This window comes from Leucoraja erinacea, chromosome 9 (assembly GCF_028641065.1).
Source record: "Leucoraja erinacea ecotype New England chromosome 9, Leri_hhj_1, whole genome shotgun sequence".
In the NCBI taxonomy this organism is placed as follows: Eukaryota; Metazoa; Chordata; class Chondrichthyes; order Rajiformes; family Rajidae; genus Leucoraja; species Leucoraja erinaceus.
In genome coordinates, this window is record NC_073385.1 from 10801575 (window position 1) to 10825689 (window position 24115).

At 39.9% G+C, this 24115-nt stretch overlaps 1 protein-coding gene across 3 annotated transcripts in view; it reads left to right on the top strand.

Moving 5' to 3' along the window:
- The window catches only part of arel1 (apoptosis resistant E3 ubiquitin protein ligase 1), a 72161-nt gene that overhangs the window by 22380 nt on the left and 25666 nt on the right, over nt 1–24115 (top strand). For all 3 annotated transcript variants that reach the window (XM_055640128.1, XM_055640127.1, XM_055640126.1), the window contains 9 exons: nt 1213–1439; nt 3196–3433; nt 4961–5130; nt 8054–8234; nt 9746–9990; nt 18459–18536; nt 18978–19119; nt 20103–20224; nt 20598–20673. In XM_055640128.1, coding sequence (XP_055496103.1) covers nt 1213–1439; nt 3196–3433; nt 4961–5130; nt 8054–8234; nt 9746–9990; nt 18459–18536; nt 18978–19119; nt 20103–20224; nt 20598–20673 — 1479 coding nt within the window. The remainder of the gene's footprint in view (nt 1–1212; nt 1440–3195; nt 3434–4960; nt 5131–8053; nt 8235–9745; nt 9991–18458; nt 18537–18977; nt 19120–20102; nt 20225–20597; nt 20674–24115) is intronic.

Below are 24115 nucleotides of genomic sequence, written 5' to 3' on the forward strand. Positions count from 1 at the left end.
CCTTCTTCTGATGCTGCCGGTCCCGCTGAGTTACTCCATTGTCTTGTGTCTATCTTCGATTTAAACACAGCATCAGCAGTTCTTTCTTATAAAAATTGAGACCCTCATTTACAAGATTCACAGAACAAGGCTTTGTTTGCAAGGCTTTCCTGTGTATCGCTACACTGAAACTGGCAGTGTTGCCGTTAGTTAACGTGCTGTTATTATCTGTGATTATCGTCGCCGTTGGCAATTAACTCAGCAAATGTCTCTGAATCGAGCATTTGAGGGGACACACTGCAGTGCCTACAGCACTTACAGCTACTGGGCAGTATGCTATAGTGATGGGAGGGGAATACAACAGTGCTCCCAGGGAATCGTGGGGAAGGTTGCGTAGAACTTTATTGCAGGTGATTATCAGAGTGATCTCTCAAAGGAGGAATGGTGCTTCAGTGCAGTCTCTGAATTTTGGGAATAGGTTTTTGACAATGTGTGACCACTGTGCCTGTTCCTCAGAATGTAAAGCAGATGAGGTCTTTGACTATGGTTGTCTTTCCTTATGGGCAGTAAACATTGCAACATGGTAATCTTAGGGCTCGGGTTGTAAATGTTATAAATGATTGACCTCTGCAGTCAAGACTTGCAAGACAACATAAAAGCCAAAAAACAGCAACAAACCTGAAATATAAACAGAAAATGCTGAAGAAACTCGACAAATAGATGGCATCTGCAGAGAGAAGTGAACTCTGCTTTTCTTCACAGATGCTGCTTGACCTGCTGGGTAACTCCCAGATCTTTTGTTTTCATGGTAGCAAAGGCAAATGAATGAGGATATATTTGAGGAGACCACAATTCTGTGAGCACAAGTTGGACGACATCACAATTTTAAGGGAAAGGGGATCTGTAAAACCGTATTATTTCGCAAGTAAGAGCTGAAGATGTCAGATGGGTGAGATTGGAAGTCTCTCTGCAGATGAATTTTGCCCATTACACTGATGTTTGGGAGGAGTTTTCATGTTCATCCTGAGACCTCCAGGTGCTCTGGTTTTCTCTCGCATATCAAAGAAGCACATACATTTTACCTAATAAAAGTGGTTGGCGGGAGAATCTCAAGGAGCCGACAGACATGAGAAGGAATAGGTTACAGGAAAACTAAGTGAAGTGATGCAACTTATGGGAAATGCTCAGAGGCCTAGCATCGACTCAATGTATGATTTCTTTATTCTTGTGCAGGTGGAATTGCAGTTTCCATCGTAGCTTTCTTCTTTACCGTGAAGTTTCTGTACGAACTCGTGGCCCGGGTAATTAATTTTCTTCAGAATGACCACAGAGGGCGGCAGGCGAACCGAACCATTTATGACTATGTCCGTGGAAACTACCTGGATCCAAGGTCATGCCTGGTCACCTGGGATTGGAAGGACCCTCAGGAAGTAGGGCGCATCTTGACCTTTAGAGTACATGTGCGTAAAACAAAATAGTATTCTTTGCTTTTAAAACGACTGAGCTTTTTTTTTGTAGTTTATTTGTTATATACTTGAGAGGTTTAATTATAGTCGGCAATGATAAAAGTACACAGTTTTAATTACAAATGTGAATGTTGGGATTTATAATGAAAAGCAATTATTGCAAACAAAATCAAAGGCCTTGTGAACAAAAGCATGCACATATCTAAAAGCAGATGCTGAAATAGAGATCTGTAGCAATGGTAACAGTTTTTTGTTAATTTGGAATATCTGTGAGTGGTGTAAAGCTAGTTGGACTTGTAACTGTGCAGCTTTCAAAGGATTTCAGAGTTAACTGGATAATGTTGTACAGGAGAATCCTCCATAGCCATGCAGGTTCTTAGGATTATTTAACCTGTGTTAATACTTTAAAGAATGCTATTGTCGGTATGTTACAAGAACAATGTTATGTGCCATTCACCTCTTCATGTCCAATCGAACCACAGGAAGGGGCAGATTTGGCCTCAAAATAAGGATTTACATAAAGAATGATCTTTTGAAAGTGACACAACATTCTTGGGTCTGATTTGAATATGTATTTGTAAAGACACAAAATGCTGGAGTAACTCAGCCGGTCAGGCAACATCCCTGGAGAACATGGATAGGCGACGTTTTGGGTTGGGACCCTTCCTCAAACTGATTGCAGGGGTGGGGGAAAGAAAGCTAGAAGAGTTGTAGGCAGGACAAAGCATGGGAGGTCATAAAAGCAGAAACAAACTGGAACTGTGGAACAGCACTTGCGAGGAGAGCAGCAGTTCACCGTCTAGAAATGTATTCCCTGGTATTATGCATTGTAATTTGTGAAAACGATAATGCTATATCCATGGAAATGAGTTTCAGGCACAGATTACAATGCAGTGTGACTGTTATATTTACCAGTTAAATTTCTCAGCAAATAATTTATCAGTCAGATAAAAGGTAATTGAGCTGGAAATAAGGTGTAGTTGAAAGCTGTATTTATTTGCATATAATTGCATGCTGATCAAAGGCTCGCCTGTTCAGTGTGAGAGAAATTAAAGTAAAAATACAGGTATTTTATTACATTGGTTTTCAAGGCGAATCCAGTTGCCCTTTGCAACATAAATGAGGTTCTGTAAGTGAGATTTAGTAGGGAGCATTCCCATTCTTCTTTTAAATCTGGAAAACCGTTCTACTTAATTATGAAAGTAGTCGCTAGATTAAGCCCAGGTTGGGAAATTTGGTTAAAATACTGATAATTTCTTCACTCTGAGTGCATCGTGGTTAGGTCAGGTTCTTAGCATCAGATGTTTTTCCCATTAGTGGAAAGAGCAGATTGTCTCTGTCTCCTATCCTCAACCTGAGGCCATTGAGCTAAATGTTCAATGCTGCCTTAGTCAAGGCAAACTTATAATTAAATGTGCTCAGAAGCAGACCGTTGCATTTTAAATGGGGAATTATTATTTTTATTGAAATTAAAATCAACAGCGAGACTAAACTGTACGATACATTCCATTAAACATTGATACACATGTGAAATACATCTTCATTAATGAAAAGGATGTTTTTATTGAAAGATTTCTGTGATCAACTTGTTGCAATCTTTGTATGCCTGTTTATGTTCAATTGAAAGAAGCTAATATTATTTATCTCCGGCTCTGTTTTTATCGTTTCACCATCACGAACCTGTATAATCAGGAGGTGTATTAACATATTATTCACCAGTGTAAATATTTTTTCTTATTGCCCTGTATAGTTGTTCTATAAGAATGGGCAGCCATTCCCTGCACATCGCCCAGTGGGCTTACGAATTCACATCTCGCACATGGAACTGGGGATAGAAGTTCCTATTACACAGGAAGTGCTTCAGGCACAAAATAATAATATGGTGAAGGTGAGCTTCACAGTGAGGAAGGCAGGAAGGTATGAAGTCATAGTCAAACTCGGAGGACTGAATGTGGCTTACAGCCCATACTACAAAACATTTCAACCTGGTAGGTGTGAATGTGTGTATGTTTTTACTAAGGCTTAGATTTACCTATTTGCTTTGTCTCTCAGTTAATCTGACAACAGTAGGCAACAATTATTGCAACAGGAACAAGAATCTTGCTTCTGGGCTCCATAAATTAGTAATAAAAAGCAAAATATCACAGTTGCTGAACTTGGTGGAAATATTCTGATGGCTAATTGTGGAAGAAGTTGCATACGGTTTATCTTTCAGGTCGATGCTCAGTTCTGATTGAAGGTCGCTCACCCAATCATGAATTTTATCTCTCTCCATAGTTATTGCCTAAATGTTTTCTGGTTTTACAGCATTTGTAAGTGTGAAGTTAACCAAAAGTGGTAGCTAAAAATAAATCTAAACGCCTTATCCTCTATTTTTCTCTGTGTCTGACAGGGGGATGGGCAATATGGGGAAAGCTTGACCTTTATTTAGTCCTTCTCCATGGCATATTGGATAGTTATATGGACGAGAAAGGAATGGAGGGTTATGGTCTGAGCGCAGGTATATGGGACTAGGGGAGAATACGTGTTCGGCACGGACTAGAATGGTCGAGATGGCCTGTTTCCGTGCTGTAATTGTTATATGGTTATATTGAATTGCAGAATCAGTGGAGGTAGTGATGAAATAGCAATTTCTTTCTTTGCAGATTACTAGAATTCCCTGCCCTGTTCAGGTCCATTGTAAACAACAAATGTTCAAACAGAGGAGCAGTGTAGTCATGTTTATATTTCTGTCAATGTTTTGTCCTGATACTTTGAGTCATTTATCTGAGAGTTAATGTTTATAGTATAATTTCACCTTGTCTGCACTGGGACAATTCTTATTGCAGTTTAATTTGTATAATTAACAGCAATAGCTCTATAATGAGATCTCCTTGTAAGAAATTAATGATTGATAAACCAGCGTGAGGACATATATCCTGAAATACCTAAAACTCACAAGTTGTTAACATGTCTTTTTTTCGAGTTTGACAATCAGTAACAAAGCAATAGAAAATGACTCATAAAGTTCCAATAAAGCTTTGATTTTTAAGGCCATTCTTTTCTGCTATCTGATTTTAAATTGAAACGAGTTTGAACAATTCAGTCCTTAATCCATAAATTAAGGACTTGGGGGTTACCCGCTATGGTATCCCCCACCACGAGCCCTCCACAACCCTCCTGCTCTCTTCTGTTCTTGGCTCAAGGTTTCCAGCCTTTGCAATTCTCCTTTCCATTGCCATATCACTTGTCTGTCCTCAGCCTCTTCCTTTGCCAGTGTGAGGCCACACGCAAAATGGAAGAACACCACCTGATATTCCACGGGTAGCCTACAATCCAAAGGCACGAACATTTAGTTCTCCCAATTTCAGGCCCCGCCCAATCCCCTCTCTTTTCTTTCCGATCTATCTATGTCCTCTTGACATCCCAGTGGAGGTTGCCTGTATTTGACCTACAATTCAATTTGCAAGTGCCAAAACATTTAATTCTCTTATCTCAATAGTCAAAATGAAAGCTATTTTCTCCTCCATTTATAGGAATAGTGTTTCCAGCAAAAACAAAAATCCTTTACCACTTCTCCACTCTGGTATTGACAAGTGGGCAGGAACACACATTGCAGATCGCCCCTCGTGACGAATATGATAATCCAACAAGTAATGCCCTGGCCATTGTTGATCAAGATAATTACAGAGTACAGATAAAAGAGGTGAGTGACTACAACATAGGAAAATAAGAAATAGTTGGAATAAAATAACAAATTATGCCTTGGTGTAACTGTTTAAATTATTCCTGGAAAGTTGCTTCCTGTAATAAACAGAAAATTTCAGAAACTCAGCCAAAATTCCAGATGAATTGAAGTAAATGGGGTAGCGCACCGTGATGTTTTATAGTGATTTGTGATTTGAAGCCAATAATTTACAGATCCTTGCATTCATAAGAATTCAAAACACAGAGCTGCTTATTCAGTTCATCAAAATCATGCAAGTTAAAAAGGGGCTATAAGTTAGTTCCAGTTCCCAACCTTTGGTACTTCCAGTGGTCATCTTAATACGTTTTGAATACAGGTTTCTGCCACCACCACCCTTTCAGCCAGTGTTTCAAATTTTCAATGCTCATTGAGTGAAAACCCATTTCCTCAAATTCCCTCTAACCTTTCCTCAAATTAATTTAAATCTATGCTCCCTTGTTATTCTTTTAAGCTAATATTGATCCAAGTCTCCGTTAATGTCTATTTTATCAGTTCTACCATGTGGTAGATAGCAGGTTAGACTACCATTGTGTTACACCAGGTTGTTAGGATGTAGCTAATGACACAAAAATTAGTGGTGTACTGGGTGGTGAGGAAGACTAAATTTATGAAAGGATCTGGATCAACTAGGGAAGTGGGCCAATGAATGGCAGATGGAATTTAGCCCTGACGAGTGTGAGGTGCTGTTTTTTGGTAAGTCAAACCAGGGCAGCATTTGCACAGAAATGGTAGGGCTCTGGAGAGTGTTGTGTGAAGATATACACTTTCTTGAAAGTGATGACGCGGGTAGATAGACAATAGACAATAGTTGCAGGAGTAGGCCATCATACCCTTCGAGCCAGCACTGCCATTCATTGTGATCGTGGTTGATCATCCACAATCAGTACCCCATTCCTGCCTTCTCCCCATATTCCTTGACTCCGCTATCTTCACGAGCTCTATCTAACACTCTTTTGAAAGCATCCAGAGAATCGGCTTCCACTGCCTTCTGAGGCAGAGAACTCCACAGATTCACAACTCTCTGGGTGAAAAAGTTTTTCCTCATCTCCGATCTAAATGGCCTACCCCTTATTCTTAAACTGTGGCCCCTGGTTCTGGACTCCCCCAACATCGGGAAGCCCAGTCGCTCCATTCTATCAACATATGACAGTATCCATGAACCTACGCTGCACTCCCTCAATAACAAGAATGTCCTTCCTTAAATTTGGAGACCAAAACTGCACACAATACTCCAGGTGCGGTCTCACCAGGGCCCTGTACAACAGCAGAAAGACCTCTTTGCTCCTATATTCAACTCCTCTTGTTTTGAAGGCCAACATGCCATAAGCTTTCTTCACTGGTGAACAAGCTATTTGGTGTGCTGGGCTTCAATGGTAAGGGTATTGAGTACAGTAGTTGAACTACTGCTGAACCACATTTGGAGTATGATGTGCAGTTCTGGTAACCCTGGCCTAGGAAAGATGTCATTAAGCTGGAAAGGGTGCAGAAAAGAATCATCAGCATGTTACCAGGACTGGGGGGGGGAGAGGCTGGATAGGCTGGGGCTTTTTTCCCTGGAGCACAGAAGTCGGGTATAAAAAATCATGAGAAGCATAGGTGAATGCAGTCTTTTTTGCCAGGGTAGAGCCATCCAGAAATAGAGGGCATAGATTTAAGGTGAGATTTAAAAGAGACTTGAAAGACAATTTCTTCAAGCAAAGGGTGGTGCCTATATAGATGAAGCTTCCAGAGTAGATTATCGAGGCAGCTGCAATGACAATGTTTAAAATACACCTAGACAAGTGTATGGATAGAAAAAGGTTTAGAAGACTATAGGCCAAATACGGGCAAATGGGACTAGCCCAGCTATAAAATCGGGTTGGCATAGAAGAGTTGGGCAGGAGGTCCGTTTCCATGATGTATGACTCCATGACTTTATTAAATGTTGGACGTATTTGGAGACCAGCCCTTCGTAGGACAAATTAAAGCAAGTTTGAACATTTCCCTGTCCTTGCATTCTTCCTAATGGGTGATTTAAGATAGCCCAATAATGTGCTTGAGAGCAATTTGACTTGAGATCAGGTGGCACAAGGTTTATGGAGAAAGGGAGGGAATGGAAATAAGGTGGTTGCAGTTTTAACCAGAAATATCTTGAAATGCAAGTAGTTATGTTCATGGGTGGGCTTTTTCTTTTGTAAGATATATTTGAGCTGTTTTTTCTCCTGACCCAGTTATTTTCCAGCTGTGAAGGGAACGGGATTGGGTCGATGTGGACTCAAAATTTCACTGCCACTGATGGATATTGCAAAATTAATAACCAGTCAGAAGTAGCTTATCTCTGTATTTTCCTCCAATCCCTTTAGGAAATGCCTGACCTCTACTCTACATAGCCCTATTGCAAAACAGCTGAAATCAGTTTTCTTGTCAAATGGAATATTATGGATGTAAACTGATATTGAATAATTTATTCTCTGTGCTTTGCATAGCCTGTAGTGTCAGAGATTTTAAAACATTTTACTAAAATTGTGAAAACACCAAGTAAGTAGTGCATTATGCAAGTAATGTGCGGCATGGTGGTGCAGCGATGGAGTAGCTGCCTGACAACGCTTACAGCTCCAGAGACCTGGGTTTGATCCTGGCTATGGGTGCTTGTCTGCATGTAGTTTGTACGTTCTCTTGTAGGTTTTCTCCGAGAACTTCGCTTTTCTGCAAAGATGTACTGGTTTGTTGGTTAATTGGCTTGGTATAAATATTAAAAATGTCCATAGTATAGGATAGCTTTAATGTGCGGGGATCGCTGGTCGGTGCAGACTCGTCGGGCTGAAGGGCCTGTTTCCGCGCTGTATCATTAAACCTCAAACTAAGTAATCTGCACCTGATTCATCTCCCACTTGTATTTCAGCTTGGCACCCATGAAAATGAAATATCAGATGTTTTGTTTAACAAAACCATTTCTTCAAATAAGACCATGTGCCTGGTGCTTCTGAATCTGACCTTGTGGAGAAGAGGTTGTTTTCGGATATCCATCAAGTACTGGGATCAATTGATTGGTAACGGGGAGTTTGACATCATAATTCTTGGTGGTAAGTAGGGTTTGTAGCCCAAATTATTAACTATGAAGTACATTGCCATTTTAGATTTTTCTGCAGACTATTGTTCCACTTCCAATCCTTCAAGATTTTGCTATCTCCCAATTTTCTGTCCACCTTTCCTGCATCAAGAGACCCTCCAAATCAAGTTTTGTCCATTTCACAAGCGGAGATTTTTTTCAAAATTGCAAATGACAACCTATGATTGTAACCATGGTAAATTATTTCCCTTCATCATTCTTTATCTGCATAGCTTGCCACAGTTGACCTCATGGTATCCACTGTAGACAAAAATGCTGGAGAAACACAGCGGGTGAGGCTGCCTCACCCGCTGAGTTTCTCCAGCATTTTTGCCTACCTTTGCTTTTTCCAACATCTGCAGTTCTTTCTTAAACATGGTATCCACTACATGCATTCCCACTGTCGTCCAACTAAGTGGAAATTCCCTCAATTTGTTCCACTTTTGTCAGGTCACCCCTGGAAACCTGATAGAAGTCACCCCTGGAAACTTGATCAGCCATGATCATATTGAATGGCGGTGCAGGCTCGAAGGGCCGAATGGCCTACTCCTGCACCTATTTTCTATGTTTCTAAGTATATAAAATTTTGAGAGGCATGGATAGGGTAGACAGTCAGAACCTTTTTTCTAGGGTGAAAATATCAAAGAACTGGAGGGCATAGCATTAAGATACACAAAATGCTGGAGTAACTCAACTAGACAGGCAGCATCTCTGGACTGAAGGAATTGGTGACGTTTCGGGTCGAGACCCTTCTTCAGACTGATGTCAGGGTAGAGGGAGATACATAGATAAAGAAGTGTAAGGTGGGAAACTAGGACAAACGGAATGGAGATCAAGGAAAATGTGGAATAGATCATTGTTAGCTTTGAGTTAGCTGCTTTTTTTAATCTGTTCAAAGCAAACAGAGATAAAATGTAGTTGGAGAGTAAGACTGGTCGGAGGGGAGGAATGGAGAGAGAGGGAAAGCAAGGGTTACTTGAAGCTAGAGAAGTCAATCGCTGGGGTGTAAGCTGCTCAAGCGAAATATGAGGTGCTGTTCCTCCAATTTGCTCTGGGCCTCACTCTGACAGTGGAGGAGGCCCAGGACAGAAAGGTCAGTGTGGGAATGGGGGGGTTAAAGTGTTTATCATTAGGTGAGAGGCAAAGTTTAAAAAAGGTATGCAGGGCAAGTACATTCTGTTTGTCCTATCTATTCTCTTACCCTCTTTGCAATTTAAAACTAACTTGTTTTCTATCTTTCCTAGTCCTTCAACCTGTAATGTTAACTCTGTTTCTCTTTCCACAGATGCTGACTACCTTACTGCATGTTTTCAGTATTTTCTATTTTTATGGTGTGAATAGTAATACTTGGCATGCTGAAATACGATATATACTGCTTTTTCCGATTAGAAGTGTTTCTGCATGAAGAATATTCTCTTCATTCAGAAACATTTTTAATCAGATAAATTCTAATCAACTATTAACTATTTCCTTTTTTCATAATAGAAAATGAAAAGAATATAGTAGAAAAGAACGTATCGTCTCCCGGAAGCAGTGTTTATTTTGAGGCCTACTTGTATAACACAACAAATTATGCTCATTCACATTGGCAATCATCACCAATCACATATTCCACTGCGAGTCGACACCAATCGATCACCACTGATGAGGAAGAAGATGATAAAGATGGGGATCAGACAACTGAGAAAGTGAAGAAACCCAAAAAAGTTTATTGTTACATATCTCCAAAGGTAGGAAAAGACTATGAAATCTGTCCTGAATTATTACTATTATAATTAAGCTTGAGTTTTCAACATAGATGTCAGTTTTATAGTTCTTGAACTAAAATATTCAAGTAGTTGAATATTTAAAGCTTGATGTAAGAGCACATAGTAAATGAAAAAAAAACCCCCACAAAAAACTGCAGATGCTGGAAACCTGATATAAAAACAGAAATGCCGGAAACATTCAGTAGTTCAGGCAGCATCTGTAGAAAGAGAAACAGAGCTAACATTTCAAGTTAAAGATACTTCATCCGAACTTCATTCACTTTAAACATAATTATGTAAATGCATTAAAATAATAATATTAATTGAAACAAATAGGAAAATTACAATTCAATTCATTTCACTTTTTAAATGAAGTTCTGATTTAGGGTCTTTGACCTGAAATGGTAACTTTCTTCATTCTATAGAAGCTGCATGATCTGTTGAGTAGACACAAAATGCTGCAGTAACTCAGCGGGACATGCAGCATCTCTGGAGAGAAGGAATGGGAGATGTTTCGGGTCGAGACCCTTCTTCAGACTGAGAGTCAGGTGACACATTTGATCTGCTGAGTGTTTGTCGTATTTTCTATTGTTATTCTATTGTTACATATTTGCATTTAAAGTGGTTGTAGCATATTTTTCTTACCTCGACTTTCAGTTTGAGCTGTGGTGGAGAAAAATCTGAATGATCTACATTTATATGGTGCTCTCTATTTCCTCAGTGCTTCCCAACGTATTTAGTGGAAGAAAGGTAAACAATCATTCGGGCAAGAAAATTAGGAGAGGAAAGCTGAGAAGGGTTCAAGGGAAGCCACGGGCAGGCTGACAATGTGAAAGTCACAATGTAATGTCGCAGATAGGCAATATCCTGCTTGGTCTCCTGTTCCTACTGAATATGGGAATCTTCATCATTGCCATTGTTTGCATATCCCCAGCTAATAAATGCTTTTATTCTCCTATCAGATTTTTTTTCACTATCGGTTTCAGAAAAAATATTCCGTTTCTCTGCAGCCTAACATCTTGGTTAATTCACCAGGATGGGAGATTCATGGTTATTTTTGTTGTCCTTCCTGGAGTTTAACAGGATTACACATTTTAATAATGTAATAATGTATTAAAAGTTTAATACATTTTAACAATGGTTAATAAATTTCAAGAAATCCTCATGCACATACATGCGAAAAAAAAAAAATGCACTGCTAATTTACAAATACTTTACCGTCAAGGACATCTTTTATATTCAATACAAAACATTCTCCTTTGCATCTAATTTATTTTGCCCTGAAGCATACAACGCATAACTAACTCGTACTGACACATACAACGCATTGCCTGCAACTAAATTCAGTTGAATTTCTACCCATTCCCCTTCCATCCAACATTACCCCACGTTTGAGCAAACATCTGAAATATCTGAATATTATGCAAAATTCTGACACCTTTTATGTTCTAAAAATACTTGTCCACTTAAGCACAATCAGAGTCCTAAATAAAACTTTCTTGGGACTGATGAGAAATATGCTTTTTCCCAGAGCAGGTTAGACTGAAGCTCTGCAGTACAAAAGCATACTTTGAAATACTCCTGTCAACTCGGTACAGCATTTTTATTTGTGTACATTGTTAGAGCTAATCTCCTAACTGCTGACACCAAAGTTTTCATTCATAGTTCTTGTGTATCGCTGCACATGGTTTTACAGGATTCCTTTACCACGTTGTTATGTACCATGACTACAATGAAATGGGCTGATAAAAGCACTTTATCAGTATGTTGGTGTCATCCTCAGCCACATTAACTCAGCAATAACCTTCCATGAACTATATACGTGATAGTGTTCTTTAATTATTGGAATTAACATAGAACAGTACAACACAGGAACAGTTCCTTCGATCCATAGTATCTGCCGAGCACGATGCCAAGACCAACTACTATCTATCTAGACATAACCCATATCCCTCCATTCCCTGCATATCCATGTGCCTATCCAAAAGTGTCTCTTGGGTTTTTTTACTGTCATGTGTACTGAGATATAGTTCTGTGTACTATCCCAGTGGATTACACAAATTCTGCAGTGCAAAAGAGAAAATAGAGAAATGAAATGAAAATAAATGAAATATATGACACATTTATACTTTATCATGCTCTGATATAAATATTATATTCTATCTGCTACTTTGCATGATCATTTTATATTTCCATATATTCTCTCTATAAATTACTTACCTACCTAATTTTACATTGTCAGCACACTTTACTATTCCTTTGAATACTAACTATCTCTCATGGAAAAATATTTCTTCACAAATTGCGGTTGTATTGCTGCCACACTTGCTTATATATAATACTTTTTTTGCCATCAAAGCAATTGACTTGGATTGTATGCAACTGAGAGGCAGCATTCCACCATGTTGAAAATTAATTGTTTCATCCTAATCTCTGTTTATTGCCTATTTATATATTTTCAGCCATACAAGAATTAAAACATGTCACATTTATTAGTTTCCCCCTTATCTCATACACAAATAAGATCTTTGCAAATTTGTACAATTGTGCTGTCGAACATCATTTTGATTTCATTAAAAAAATCATGTCCATGTTCATTTATCAGATTGTAATGTTATAAGCTTCCTCTCACCACATAGTTAATGGTAGATGGTATTTATTTCTCTGACTCATTCTATCAATAACCATTCTATTAAACTAGGGTTTGCACGAGTAATTACTCGCTATATGTTTCCTCTGGTCTATGCGCCGGAGGGAAGAACATCATCAGGTTGAAAAGCATTGATATACTGTCAATTTAACAATGTGATCAGATTGAGCCGTCCTAGTAGCATTTTGATCCGAACAGTAGCGTGACGGAAAGAACCGTGTGTACTAATTTAAGTATTCTTGGACCTGAAAAATGTTAAACATCTGGGCACTAAATCATTGTCGATTTTGAGAGAGAAATTCAAGATGTTTATACAACAGTTGTGTTACCTTGGCTCAACTAAGTATTCTCACTTTTGAGTCAGCAGGTCACAAATCTAGGCCCCTCTCCAGCACTTGAAATGCATGTATGAATAATACGATCGCTCTCGTGTCATGTCTGAAAACTGAAACATTTCTCTGGAAAAATTCCAGTGGGAATTAAATTTACAAAACAATTTAATAGATTCTTGCACATGCGATACATAAATGAACAGAAAAGTTTGAAACCAAATTTTGTCTGCTTTCTGTTCTTTGTCACATCAAAAGTAATTTCACAAGCTATATGAGAATGGGCTCATATAAAGTTTTAGAGTTGTACAGCTTGGAAATTATCCGAAGATAAACACAAAGCTGGAGTAACTCAGCGGGTCAGGCAGCATCACTAGAGAAGGAACAAGTGATGTTTCGGGCCGAGACCCTTCAGACATGAGCCCTTCGGCCCAATTCAAAAATCCTGATGCCTGTCTTCACTAATCTCGTATGCCTGCATTGATCTGAAATCCCTCTACTCTTTTCCTATCCAAGTACCTGTCCAAATGCCTTTTAAATGTTGTAATTGCATCTGCCTCCACCAATTCCTTTGGCAGCTCGTTCCATCACTATTTCCTCTGGAAGCTTGTTCCATTACCATTTCCTCTGGCAGCTCGTTCCATAATTGAGTTACTTTGCTACTTGTCTACTGATTCTTGCTGACATCAAAAGTGAGAATTCTCGTATGACCAACCAATAAGCAAACATATGGCAAATTTGAAAACCCTACGCTAGGGGATAGTGGTGTTGGTTTGGTGTATACCTTGGGACTCGTGCTGTGTGCAATAATTGTAATTCTACAGAATCCCAGATATTAATAGGTTATAAGCTGTTTAATTCCCTTCAAAATTGAGAGAGAAACCAATATTTATTAAATATTCCATCTGGTACCCCAGCTAAGGGTCACGATCAACAACATGAATAACTTGGGTATTCCTTGGAGTTCACCACATATGAACCAAATTTAATCTCCCAGCAACATAAACGTAAACTAATCTGAAAAGCTTATCCAGACCAAGTAAGAAGGTTATCGAAAAATGTTGAAGTGGTTTATACTTGGATGGATATTGGTGAGCTTTGCAGACCCATCTTTGAGGTTATAGGGCCTGTCCCACTGACGCAATTTTATTTTAGGTGACTGCCGGCGACTAGGCAGTTGCCACACAGTTGCCGGGTTGTCGCCTGTATGGTTGCGAGTAGTCTCTTCAGTCGTCCAGAGAGTCGTAGCGTTTTTCCGCACCATTGGATTTTGAAATGTACAAAACCTTTCGACGACCGTGGGCTTGTCATAGCTTGTCTTCTCCTGACGTAGGTGCTGTCGTAAATTGTCACCAGGATGATGTAGGTTGTCGCCAGGTGACGTAGGTTGTCGCCGGTGCTGACTTTGGTGAATTCCATTGTCGTAGTCGCCTCAAAAATCGCCCAGTGGGACAGGCCCTTTGATCAGGTCCAGACCTGGGGAAGCATAGCTTGAGGTTGTTAAATTGTGCATTAATCTAATTTGAAGATAAGGAAACATTGAACAAGGATTGACATGGACCCAGTGATGGAGAAACACAAATCTTCAATTCTTGATCAAGTCACATGTCATTCTTAAAGACTGCGGGAGTGAGAAAAGCAGTAATGTGGATATAACTTAAAGATATTTGTCTGCAGATGGATTTGATTTTAGAATCTGTTATCCTACAGTTGCATCACTCCTTTTCTTAGAATTGTAGGATTGTTTGCAGAGATCGTAATGTAATTTTCCAAGTTTTCGATACTATGGTCAAAGCATAGCAGCCATTTGCTATTAAAGCTTGTTCCAGGTATATTCTTCCGTGTAATAGCAGGTGCCTTAGGAGCATATAGTACAGCTCTGGTCTCTGGTTCTCTGTTGACTGAAACCATCTGACTATGAGCCACACAGTCATGACAGTTCATAAGTTCACAAGTGATAGGAGCAGAATCAGGCCATTCAGCCCATCGTCTACTCCGACATTCAATCATGGCTGGTCTATCTTTCCCTCCCAACCCTGTTCTCCTGCCTTCTCCCCATAACCCCTGGCACCTGTACTGTTTGTTCGTTCGTGTGTCAGACGACGCATAGCTCGCTGTTGGTTTCCGTCGTCGTCCAACTTGTTGGCTGAATTGGTCGCCCGACGTGTCGCTGAGTGCATCGTGTCATTGTTTCTGGGGATCGTCATGAGGAGGCTTCTGTCATGATCCCCACACCTGTACTAATCAAGAATCTATCAATCTCTGCCAAAACTATCCATTGACTCAGCCTCCACACCCTTCTGAGGCAAGGAATTCCACAGATTCACCACCCTCTGAGTAAAGAAATTCCTCCTCCTTCCTAAAGGGATGTCCTTTTATTCTGACACTATGGGCTCTGGTCCTAGACTCTCCCACTAGTGGAGGTTCAATGTACAAAGGGCCTGAATATATGCTTAATGACCTATTTCTAGGTGTGGCCAACTGGATTGTAGTGCTGTTAAATAAAGACAGGCTATACTAATGTTCTCAAGGAAGAGGATGCATCTAAATGTCCATAGTATGCATTCAAATGTACTATTAGACATTCCCCTATTATAGCAGTGACACTACATTTCTCAATTTGGCTACTTTTAATAATGGGGATTGTCGGCACTGAGCAGCTATTAGCAAGTGAATATCATGATGTTAGTTATCCATCGACTGCTTTTCATCCAAACATCTGAGCTGGGGATACTCATTGGGGAAACTCATCAATCTCAGGTGATTAATAGGTAATAATTGCCATAAGGTTCAAAATGCCAGCTGGGAAGAAAATTATTTGCAATTGTTTATTGACCTATGTAACATTACTATATCCTTTTTGTGACTTGTGAAATGCTTACTAGTAAAATTGAATTTAAAAATGTGATGAGCCCTTCTCAAGAATTAGTATTTAAATTGTTCATGTCTGCCTGAAAGCATTTTCACTACTACCGGCTTTGAACTTTGAAACTACATTAGGAGGTAAAATGAACAGTGTTCCGACGGGATGGAATTCCTGACTATTTTCCAAAATGTGATTTGCATGACTATAATCGAGGATAATTCAAGCCTTAGATCTGTGACTCAATAGCATGGGACTTCCCCATCTAAATCTGCAGTAATTCCAATGTGACACTACAGTGTTCTTCGTAGGAGGATTAATAGCCCCGATCGTCAGCTTTCATTATGGCAGATCTGCTTGGATCTTCCGACCTTTACCCACTTAACTGGCAGGCGCTCAGGATTCCCGAACACAGGCTGAACTACAATTTTCCATTCCAACTATGAGCCATTGTTGGGGCTCGGAGCTTTGTTGCTCTGAGCTGTGCTGTGCATTCAGCTCTTAGTTTAATTTAGAGCCCAATGCACAACACAGCTGCCTCGAGCGTGAACTTTCATGGAGGCACGATTGGCAGACTGGCCTCCTCCGGTTTCCCTGCACTTAGGCTGGTAATTCTGCCTGCTGAGCCTGTGCCAGCATAATATGCAAGACCAATGTGCTCACCAAAATAAATGAAATGAAACAATTGTACAATACAATACAATACAATTTATTTGTCATTTGGACCCAGTTGAGGTCCAAACGAAATGTCGTTTCTGCAGCCATAGTGTTATTATGTGTGAAGTGTTTTAAATTTCATGTGCGATGCTCCGCTATTCACTGGGAAACGTCTTTTCATTTTGCACTGTAACAACTGTTGCTTGCAAGATGACAATAAAGGTTGATTGATTGATTGATTGATACATTACAAAACGAAAAAGACCCGAGACACAACACAATTTACACATACATCCATCACATCGCTGTGATGGAAGGCAAAAAAAACGTATCTCTCCCCTGCACTCCCCCCCCCCCCCGATGTCAGTCAAAGTCAAAGCCCCCCGGCTGGCGATGGTGATTGTCCCGCGGCCATTAAAGCCACGCCGGGTGATGCAAGGCCGCGCACCGGGTCTGGGGTTGTTAAGGAGAATTTAGTTTCAGCAAATTTTAAAAATAATTGTCATTGTAACAAATGTTTTGAGTGTTACATTTATTTAAAACTTTTTTAGTTCTTCAACGCGCTTTGAACATTTAGTTTAAACATTGATGGGAGGGCCTCTATATTTGTCAAGATAATATAGGTTGCCGAACCGGACACTAAGAAGGGTCTCGACCCAAAACCTCACCCCTTCCGTCACACCAGGGGCAACTTTACGACTTTACTGAAGCCAATTAACCTGCAAACCTGCACATCTTTGAGATGTGGGAGGAAACCAGAGCACCCGGAGAAAACCCATGCGGTAACTGCATCTGCAGTTCTTTCTTACACTAATGCTTGCCACTGGGCCTATTCACTCAGCTATGAACAGGCCTTCTGTTGGAAGATTCCCTGGGGATAATCTGCAAAGCCAGGTGGCTTGTGAGTTTATAAACTTTTATTAGGTTCCCCCCTCAGCCTCCGATACTTTAAAGAAAACAATCCAAATCCTCCTTTTGGCTAAATGTTTAAAAAGGAACTGCAGATGCTGGAAAATCGAAGGTAGACAAAAATGCTGCAAAAACTCAGTCGCCCACTGAGTTTCTCCAGCATTTTTGTCTACCTCCTTTTGGCCAATACTTTCTAGTCCCGACAGCATTCTGGCAAGCCTCTTCTACACCCTCGCCAATGGCTCCACATCCTTCCTGTAATGTAGCAACCAGGACTTCCAGAAGTTGAATATCACACTCCTGATATGCCTTGCAGGTAGTGGAAAGGGCTTGGGTATCAGGAGGTGAGTTGCTCACAGAACGATAACCAGCCTTTAACCCCCTCTTCCAGTCACAGGGTTTGTGTGACTGGTCCACTGAGTTTCTGTTCAATCATGATCCCTAAACGGTGAAGGATTGATCTCCAAAAGGATGCAAGGGGCAGTGTGATGCAGTGATTAAATTAATGTAAACCAGAGGCTTGGACTAACAACCCAAAGACATGTGGAATTTAAATTCAGTTTAAAACAGAATATGGAATTATATAATAAGCTGGCTCACTAATGTTAATCTCTATTGTTTAACAATGCAGCATTCATTTTTTATTGGAGTAATGTTTTTGTCAGGGTACATGCAACTCCCGGACAATTTGTCTATCTGGCTAATTATTATCAGGAAGCCATCTCATTGCAATTGAACCTGGTTATCTCAATCTGCAATTGAGTGGTTGGTATTGCAGGAATACTGTTCATTTGATTGCTTTTTTTCAGCTACTTCCTTTAATATAGAGGGCAGCAGGCAAATAATCCATGCTCTCATCTCCCTTTCTTAAGCTTGGCTAAATACATCAATGTTACGAGACACTATGTGAGAGTTATTGGTATCTCTCTTGTCTCTTACTCACCACAAAATAATATTTAAAATGTAAAACCTTAATCAATTAACAGCAACTTACTTGGTGAATGGTATAAACCAAATAGTGAACTGAATATTTGTTTTCTAGCAATTCTCGGTGAAGGAATTTTACCTGAAAATCATTCCATGGAGACTTTTCACTTTCAGAGTATGTCCAGGAACAAAGGTGGGTCTGAATTCTGCACATCCACATTCTGGGTATTATGATGGGGGAATGGCTGAATGGCACCATGTAGCATGTTTCATATTTATTTTAGCAAGATGTATCCAGCGTTAGATTGCTACGGGTTAACTTTTGTTTGTTAGGGTACTACGGACACTCCATAGTTGGTCTCTTTGATTGATGTATACAATGAGTTAGCTGGTGTTATCAATCCTCCTTGCACTCCAGTGTGCTGCTGTCAGCAGCCATGAAGACAGGGTTAGATTTGATTCTGAATCTTTCTTTCAATCCATATTTCAAGCCAAAATGCCTGTCACTGACCAAGCAATGTAATGTAGATGCTTGGTACAAAACAGTAATAGAATTGCAGAATAAGTTTCAAAAGACTATAGTTGGAGACCACATTGGTGGAAAATATGTATAATAGTGCCTTTGTCTTCTCAGTTTTACTACCATGGTCTAGACCCAGTGCAAAAGTTCCTAACACTAGTGGTGGATGATGGGATACAACCTCCTGTGGAACTTAGTTGCAAAGAGAGAAATATCATGGCAGCAACATTTATCCGTTTCTTGCATAACAACATTGGTAAGGATGGAAAGCTTATGTGTTTTATTGGTGCATATGTGTCAAGGGACTGAAAGGGAGCATTGCTGTTAACTTTTAGTGCAATTGAACCTGACAGTTAAAGAGGGAACATGAGCGTCAAAACACTGCCAAGTACGACTTGGATGCAAATTCAGTCCCCTGATTCTTGAGCGGCAAAGTGCCCATGTCTTCAGCTCAGGCAGGAGAGGGTTCAGAAGAACTGCCAAGTGGACATTAGCCACTTCCTATGGTGCAAAAGAAAAGAAAAAATTGGCAACCAAGTTATTTTGGATCAGTATGTCATGTCTTCATGTGACTGAATCTAGTTACTACCTGTCTCGTTGCCTGAGGACTACTGCATAATAGGCTTATTTTAGGGAAAGCTGTAATTTAATGTATTAAAAAAAAATATATATATTTTAGTTCACACTGCATTTTACTTGCGTTTTGTTTCATCTGTCCTCCATCACTACAATTCATTCCCATCCTTCTGCATAAGTATACTTGGTATTAAATAACTCATGTAGAGTTTTGTAATTTAATATTTTTTTGTGCAATCTCTATAACTGTGATCCATGACGTGCTTGTGCCGTATATTGTAATCAGCCATCGGAAATTGTTATTCGCCATGTAATGTGACGTTTTAATTGTGCAAGGGACCCATCTGTTCATTCTAACTGGAGGAATTGAAGGGATAATCAACACTGGCAGCTCAGGCAACACAAAGGGAATGCTGTATAGTTGGGAATAATGAACGGGATGAGAAAATAAATTGGGGATTGTCCTCACCACTTCAAGAGCTGTGGCATAGGATTTGTATCCCAAATGGGGTATTGAAGGCATTTTATATTTGAGTTTGTTGCTTGATGATGGATCAGCTCAGCTAATGCTTTTATAAATGCAATCTCCCAGGTATCACAGTTTCCCTTTCTTAGCCAGAATGGATATTAGAAAGAAGCTCTCTTTTTTTTCTCCTCTTTCAGGGGGTTCAGAAACGTTCCAAGATAAAGTCAACTTCTTTCAGCGGGAACTCCGTCAGATGCATGTGAAACGACCACATACAAAGATTGTGCTAAAAGTCTGCCGCCCTAATTTCCTTGAGTCGGTGGGTTGAGTGTGTACTTGGTTTACTGGCTGCCTGTTTTTCTAATAGAATAGTAGATTATTATTTAAACAGTAGTATATTTAACTGTCCTTGAGGACTTTTTTTAAACTTTGGATTGCCACATTTTATATTGTGTGTATGTGTGTGTGTGTATATATATGTATATATGTGTGTGTGTATATATATATATATATATATATATATTTGTTTAAATTTATAGTTTTGAATTGACTTTGAAGCATTGTAACTTTGGAAGTTATATTAAGAGACAACATCAGATTTTAGTATGCCAGAAAATAAGATTTTGATAGCAACTCTAATGACTAACTTAATCTGTCTTTAATTTCACCTTTAAATTTCTACATGCCACTAGTCCATCAAAGCTACGCGAAATTTCTCGTCCTCTGATTGGAGCAAGAATTTTGAGGTTATTTTCCAGGATGAGGAAGGTTAGTATTAAGAAATAGAAATCTTCCAAAAGTGCTAGCAGTTTAATGCAGAATTTATTTAATCAATATTCACAAGTTATAGGAGTAGAATTAGGCCTTTCGGCCCATCGAGTCTACTCCACCATTCAATCATGGCTGATCTCTACCATCTTGTTCCTGCCTCTCCCCATAACCCTTGAGACCTGATCTAATCAAGAATTTGTCATTGTCAGTGGAGGCCATTGATTTAGAGATACAGCGCGGAAACAGGCCCTTTGGCCTACCGGATCTGCGCCGCCCAGCGATCCCCGCACATTAACTCTATCCTACACCCACTAGGGACAATTTTTACATTTACCAAGCCAATTAACATACAAACTTGTACGTCTTTGGAGTGTGGGAGGAAACTGAAGATCTCGGAGAAAACCCACGCAGATCCCGGGGAGAACGTACAAACTGTGCAGAGAGCACCCCGTAGTCGGGATTGAACCCGGGTCTCCGGCGCTGCATTCACTGTAAAGCAGCATGTCTATCGTTGCGCCACCATGACCGCGACAGAGTTTGACAAGGTTTTATTAGGGTGGGTGTGGAATTTGTTTTAGAAGCCTTGCCTTTATTCAAACACTTACCTCTCAAAATGTGTGACAATATTCAAACTTACCAGTAAATAACACAAATTATCAGTTTCGTTCTGAGAAGCAGCCTTTTTTTGTGTGCCGTATAACACGTGGCCAATAACACCACATCATACAAAAATAGGAATTTATTGTACACCTTAATTACCTCTGAATTGTGGAAGCAGTTGAGGGAAAATCTCATTAGTTTCATATGACAAGTTGTAAACTTCATTGCATGGTGCTTGTCTCTCTTTTGTGATCTTCATTCATGATCTCCTGAGAGACCCTTGAGATAATAAGCTTTTTTAACCTTCATCAATGCTACATAGGAAGTGCACATGAACCAACAGATCTATTATTATTCCCTACATGTGTCAGAATATAGCCTTCATTTGATATTTTTGGACATACCAGTGCATAAGAATGCAAGAATTAAATGTGTAAATAGGCAATCTGGCTTCTCTAGTTAGTTTAGTTTAGAGAGATATAGCGCGGAAACAGGCCCTTCGGCCCAACAGGTCAGTGCCAACCAACGATCCCCGCATATGAACACTATCCAACACACACTAGGGGCAATTTTTACATTTACCAAGCCAATTTACCTACATACCTGTACATCTTTGGAGTGGGAAGAAACCAAAGATCTCGGAGAAAACCCATGAGGTCACGGGGAGAACGTACAAACTCCATACAGACAGCACCCGCAGTCGGGATTGAACCCGGCTCTGGCGCTGCCAGTGCTGTTAGGCAGCAACTCTACCGCTGCACCACGTGCCCTTATTTATTGCCAATAACACCACATCGCACCCACATTTGTCGTGTCATTCAGTCTGATTCAGTAAGAGCATTGTACCATCTTTCTTCACGTTTTCATTTTTCATCTCTGTTTAATTAGATTAAGGGAGCATAGCATAACAAAATGAATTGCTTTGAAGTAACTAAAGAGATTTGATTAGACTAGTTTATTGTCAAATACTCGTCAGATTGCAATGAAATTATTTGCATGAAGAGTTAACGGTGCACATTGTTATGATAGATACAATGGATACGACCGAAAATAGTACAGAAAAGCACTAAAATGTAATGACAGAATAATCATATGAGGTAAAATGTTCTTAAATCCCGACTTTCAGGCTCCCATAAGGTAGAAGAGAGATAAGGGAATAGCCAGGAAGGAAGCTTTCTTGATGAAAGTTCAAGTCTTCCTAATGCAAAATGCCAAGTGGATGGATTGGATAAAAGGACGTGATGAGCCTTGGATAGACTGGCTGTGTTTACCACTTGCAATTTTGGGTGGCCAAAGTCAAGCAATCGCCATAGGTAGCCGAGATACATCCAAGCGTTTACCCTTGTGAAAGCAGATCTGACTTCTGCCACTGATTTGTATGGGACAGAGCTGGGGGAGATGGGAGGAATGTGCCATGGTGAAACTTTGTCTGGGAATAAAACACATTGAGCTTATCTAGTAGAGATGTGTTTTTGGCATAGATTGCCCCGATCTTCCATTATAGCCCATGATTGTATGCAGGTTCAGCACCACAGTTGTCTGCCATCTGCTTGACTGAACGGAGACTCTAGGTTGTTGTGGAATTGTCTGTTGGTATCCTGATAACCTTATGGAGATCATCCTTGGTCTTTTTGTGCAGGACAGTGTCATCCTTCTTGAAAACCTCAGATCTGGCGTTTAGCAGAGAGTGAATGTTCCAGTGCGTCCAAAATCTCTGGTCGGGATGGACCTTGTTTGTCTTGGTCAGAACATAGTCGTCAATGCATTTCTTGATGAAACTGGTGATGACTGAAGTGTACTCATTCAAGCTGGATAATGTGGTCCTGAACATGTTCTAGTCCAGGCATTCCTGAGGTAGACCTGTAGCCTCCTCAGACCACACCGCTGTATTACTCTGCTCATTGGTGCCTCATAGTTCAATCTCTGTCTGTAACCCGGCAGAAGTAACACCCAACAGATGATCTGACTGGCCATAATGTGGGTGAGGAATTGAGCTATAGGTGTACTTGATGGTGGGGAATGTTGATAGTATTTGGTGAAGTATTTCCTGAAGTTTGCTTGATTGAAGTCACCAGCAATGTTAAATAGGGCATCAAGGTTTACTGCCTCATAAGGGTTGACGGTCAAGTATAATTCATCCAGTTCCATCTTTATATTGCCTTGGAGTGGTATATAGTTAGTCAACAAGATGGTAGAGTTTAAATCCCTCAGTTGATAAAAGGGACCACATTTTACAATGAGGTATTCTAAGTCCAAGGAGAATCAATGTTAAAAGTGTCTTGGTCGACAAATTGCCTAAACATGTTCAGCCAATGCAGAATAGCAAAGATCTCTTTGCCACAGAAGGCTGTTGAGGCCAAGTCAGTAGATATTTTAAGGCAGAGATAGATTTTTAATTAGTACAGGTGTCAGAGGTTATGGGAAGAAGGCAGGAGAATGAGGTGTGGAGGGAGCGATAGATCAACTATGATTGAATGGTAGAGTATACTTGATGGGCAGAATGGCCTAATTCAATTCCTATCACTTATGACCTAAAGCAATTTAATGTTCACTGCACAAACTAGCATGCCTATCCAAAGAACCTGTGGTACTGCTGGACTCACCACATCTTGTACTATAATTATTTTTAACTGTTATGATATCAGAGCAGGAAATGCTCAAGAAAACCACCAGCGCGGATCCACTGCGCAAGATCTGAATTACAGATTAATTGCTATCTATTTTATTTCTTATGCTTATGTATATCTGCTAAAATTTGCTTTCACAACCACATCTTTTCCCTTCAACTCTGACACCAATTTCAATGTCACCTCAGTTACAGATGCCTTTGTGATATTCA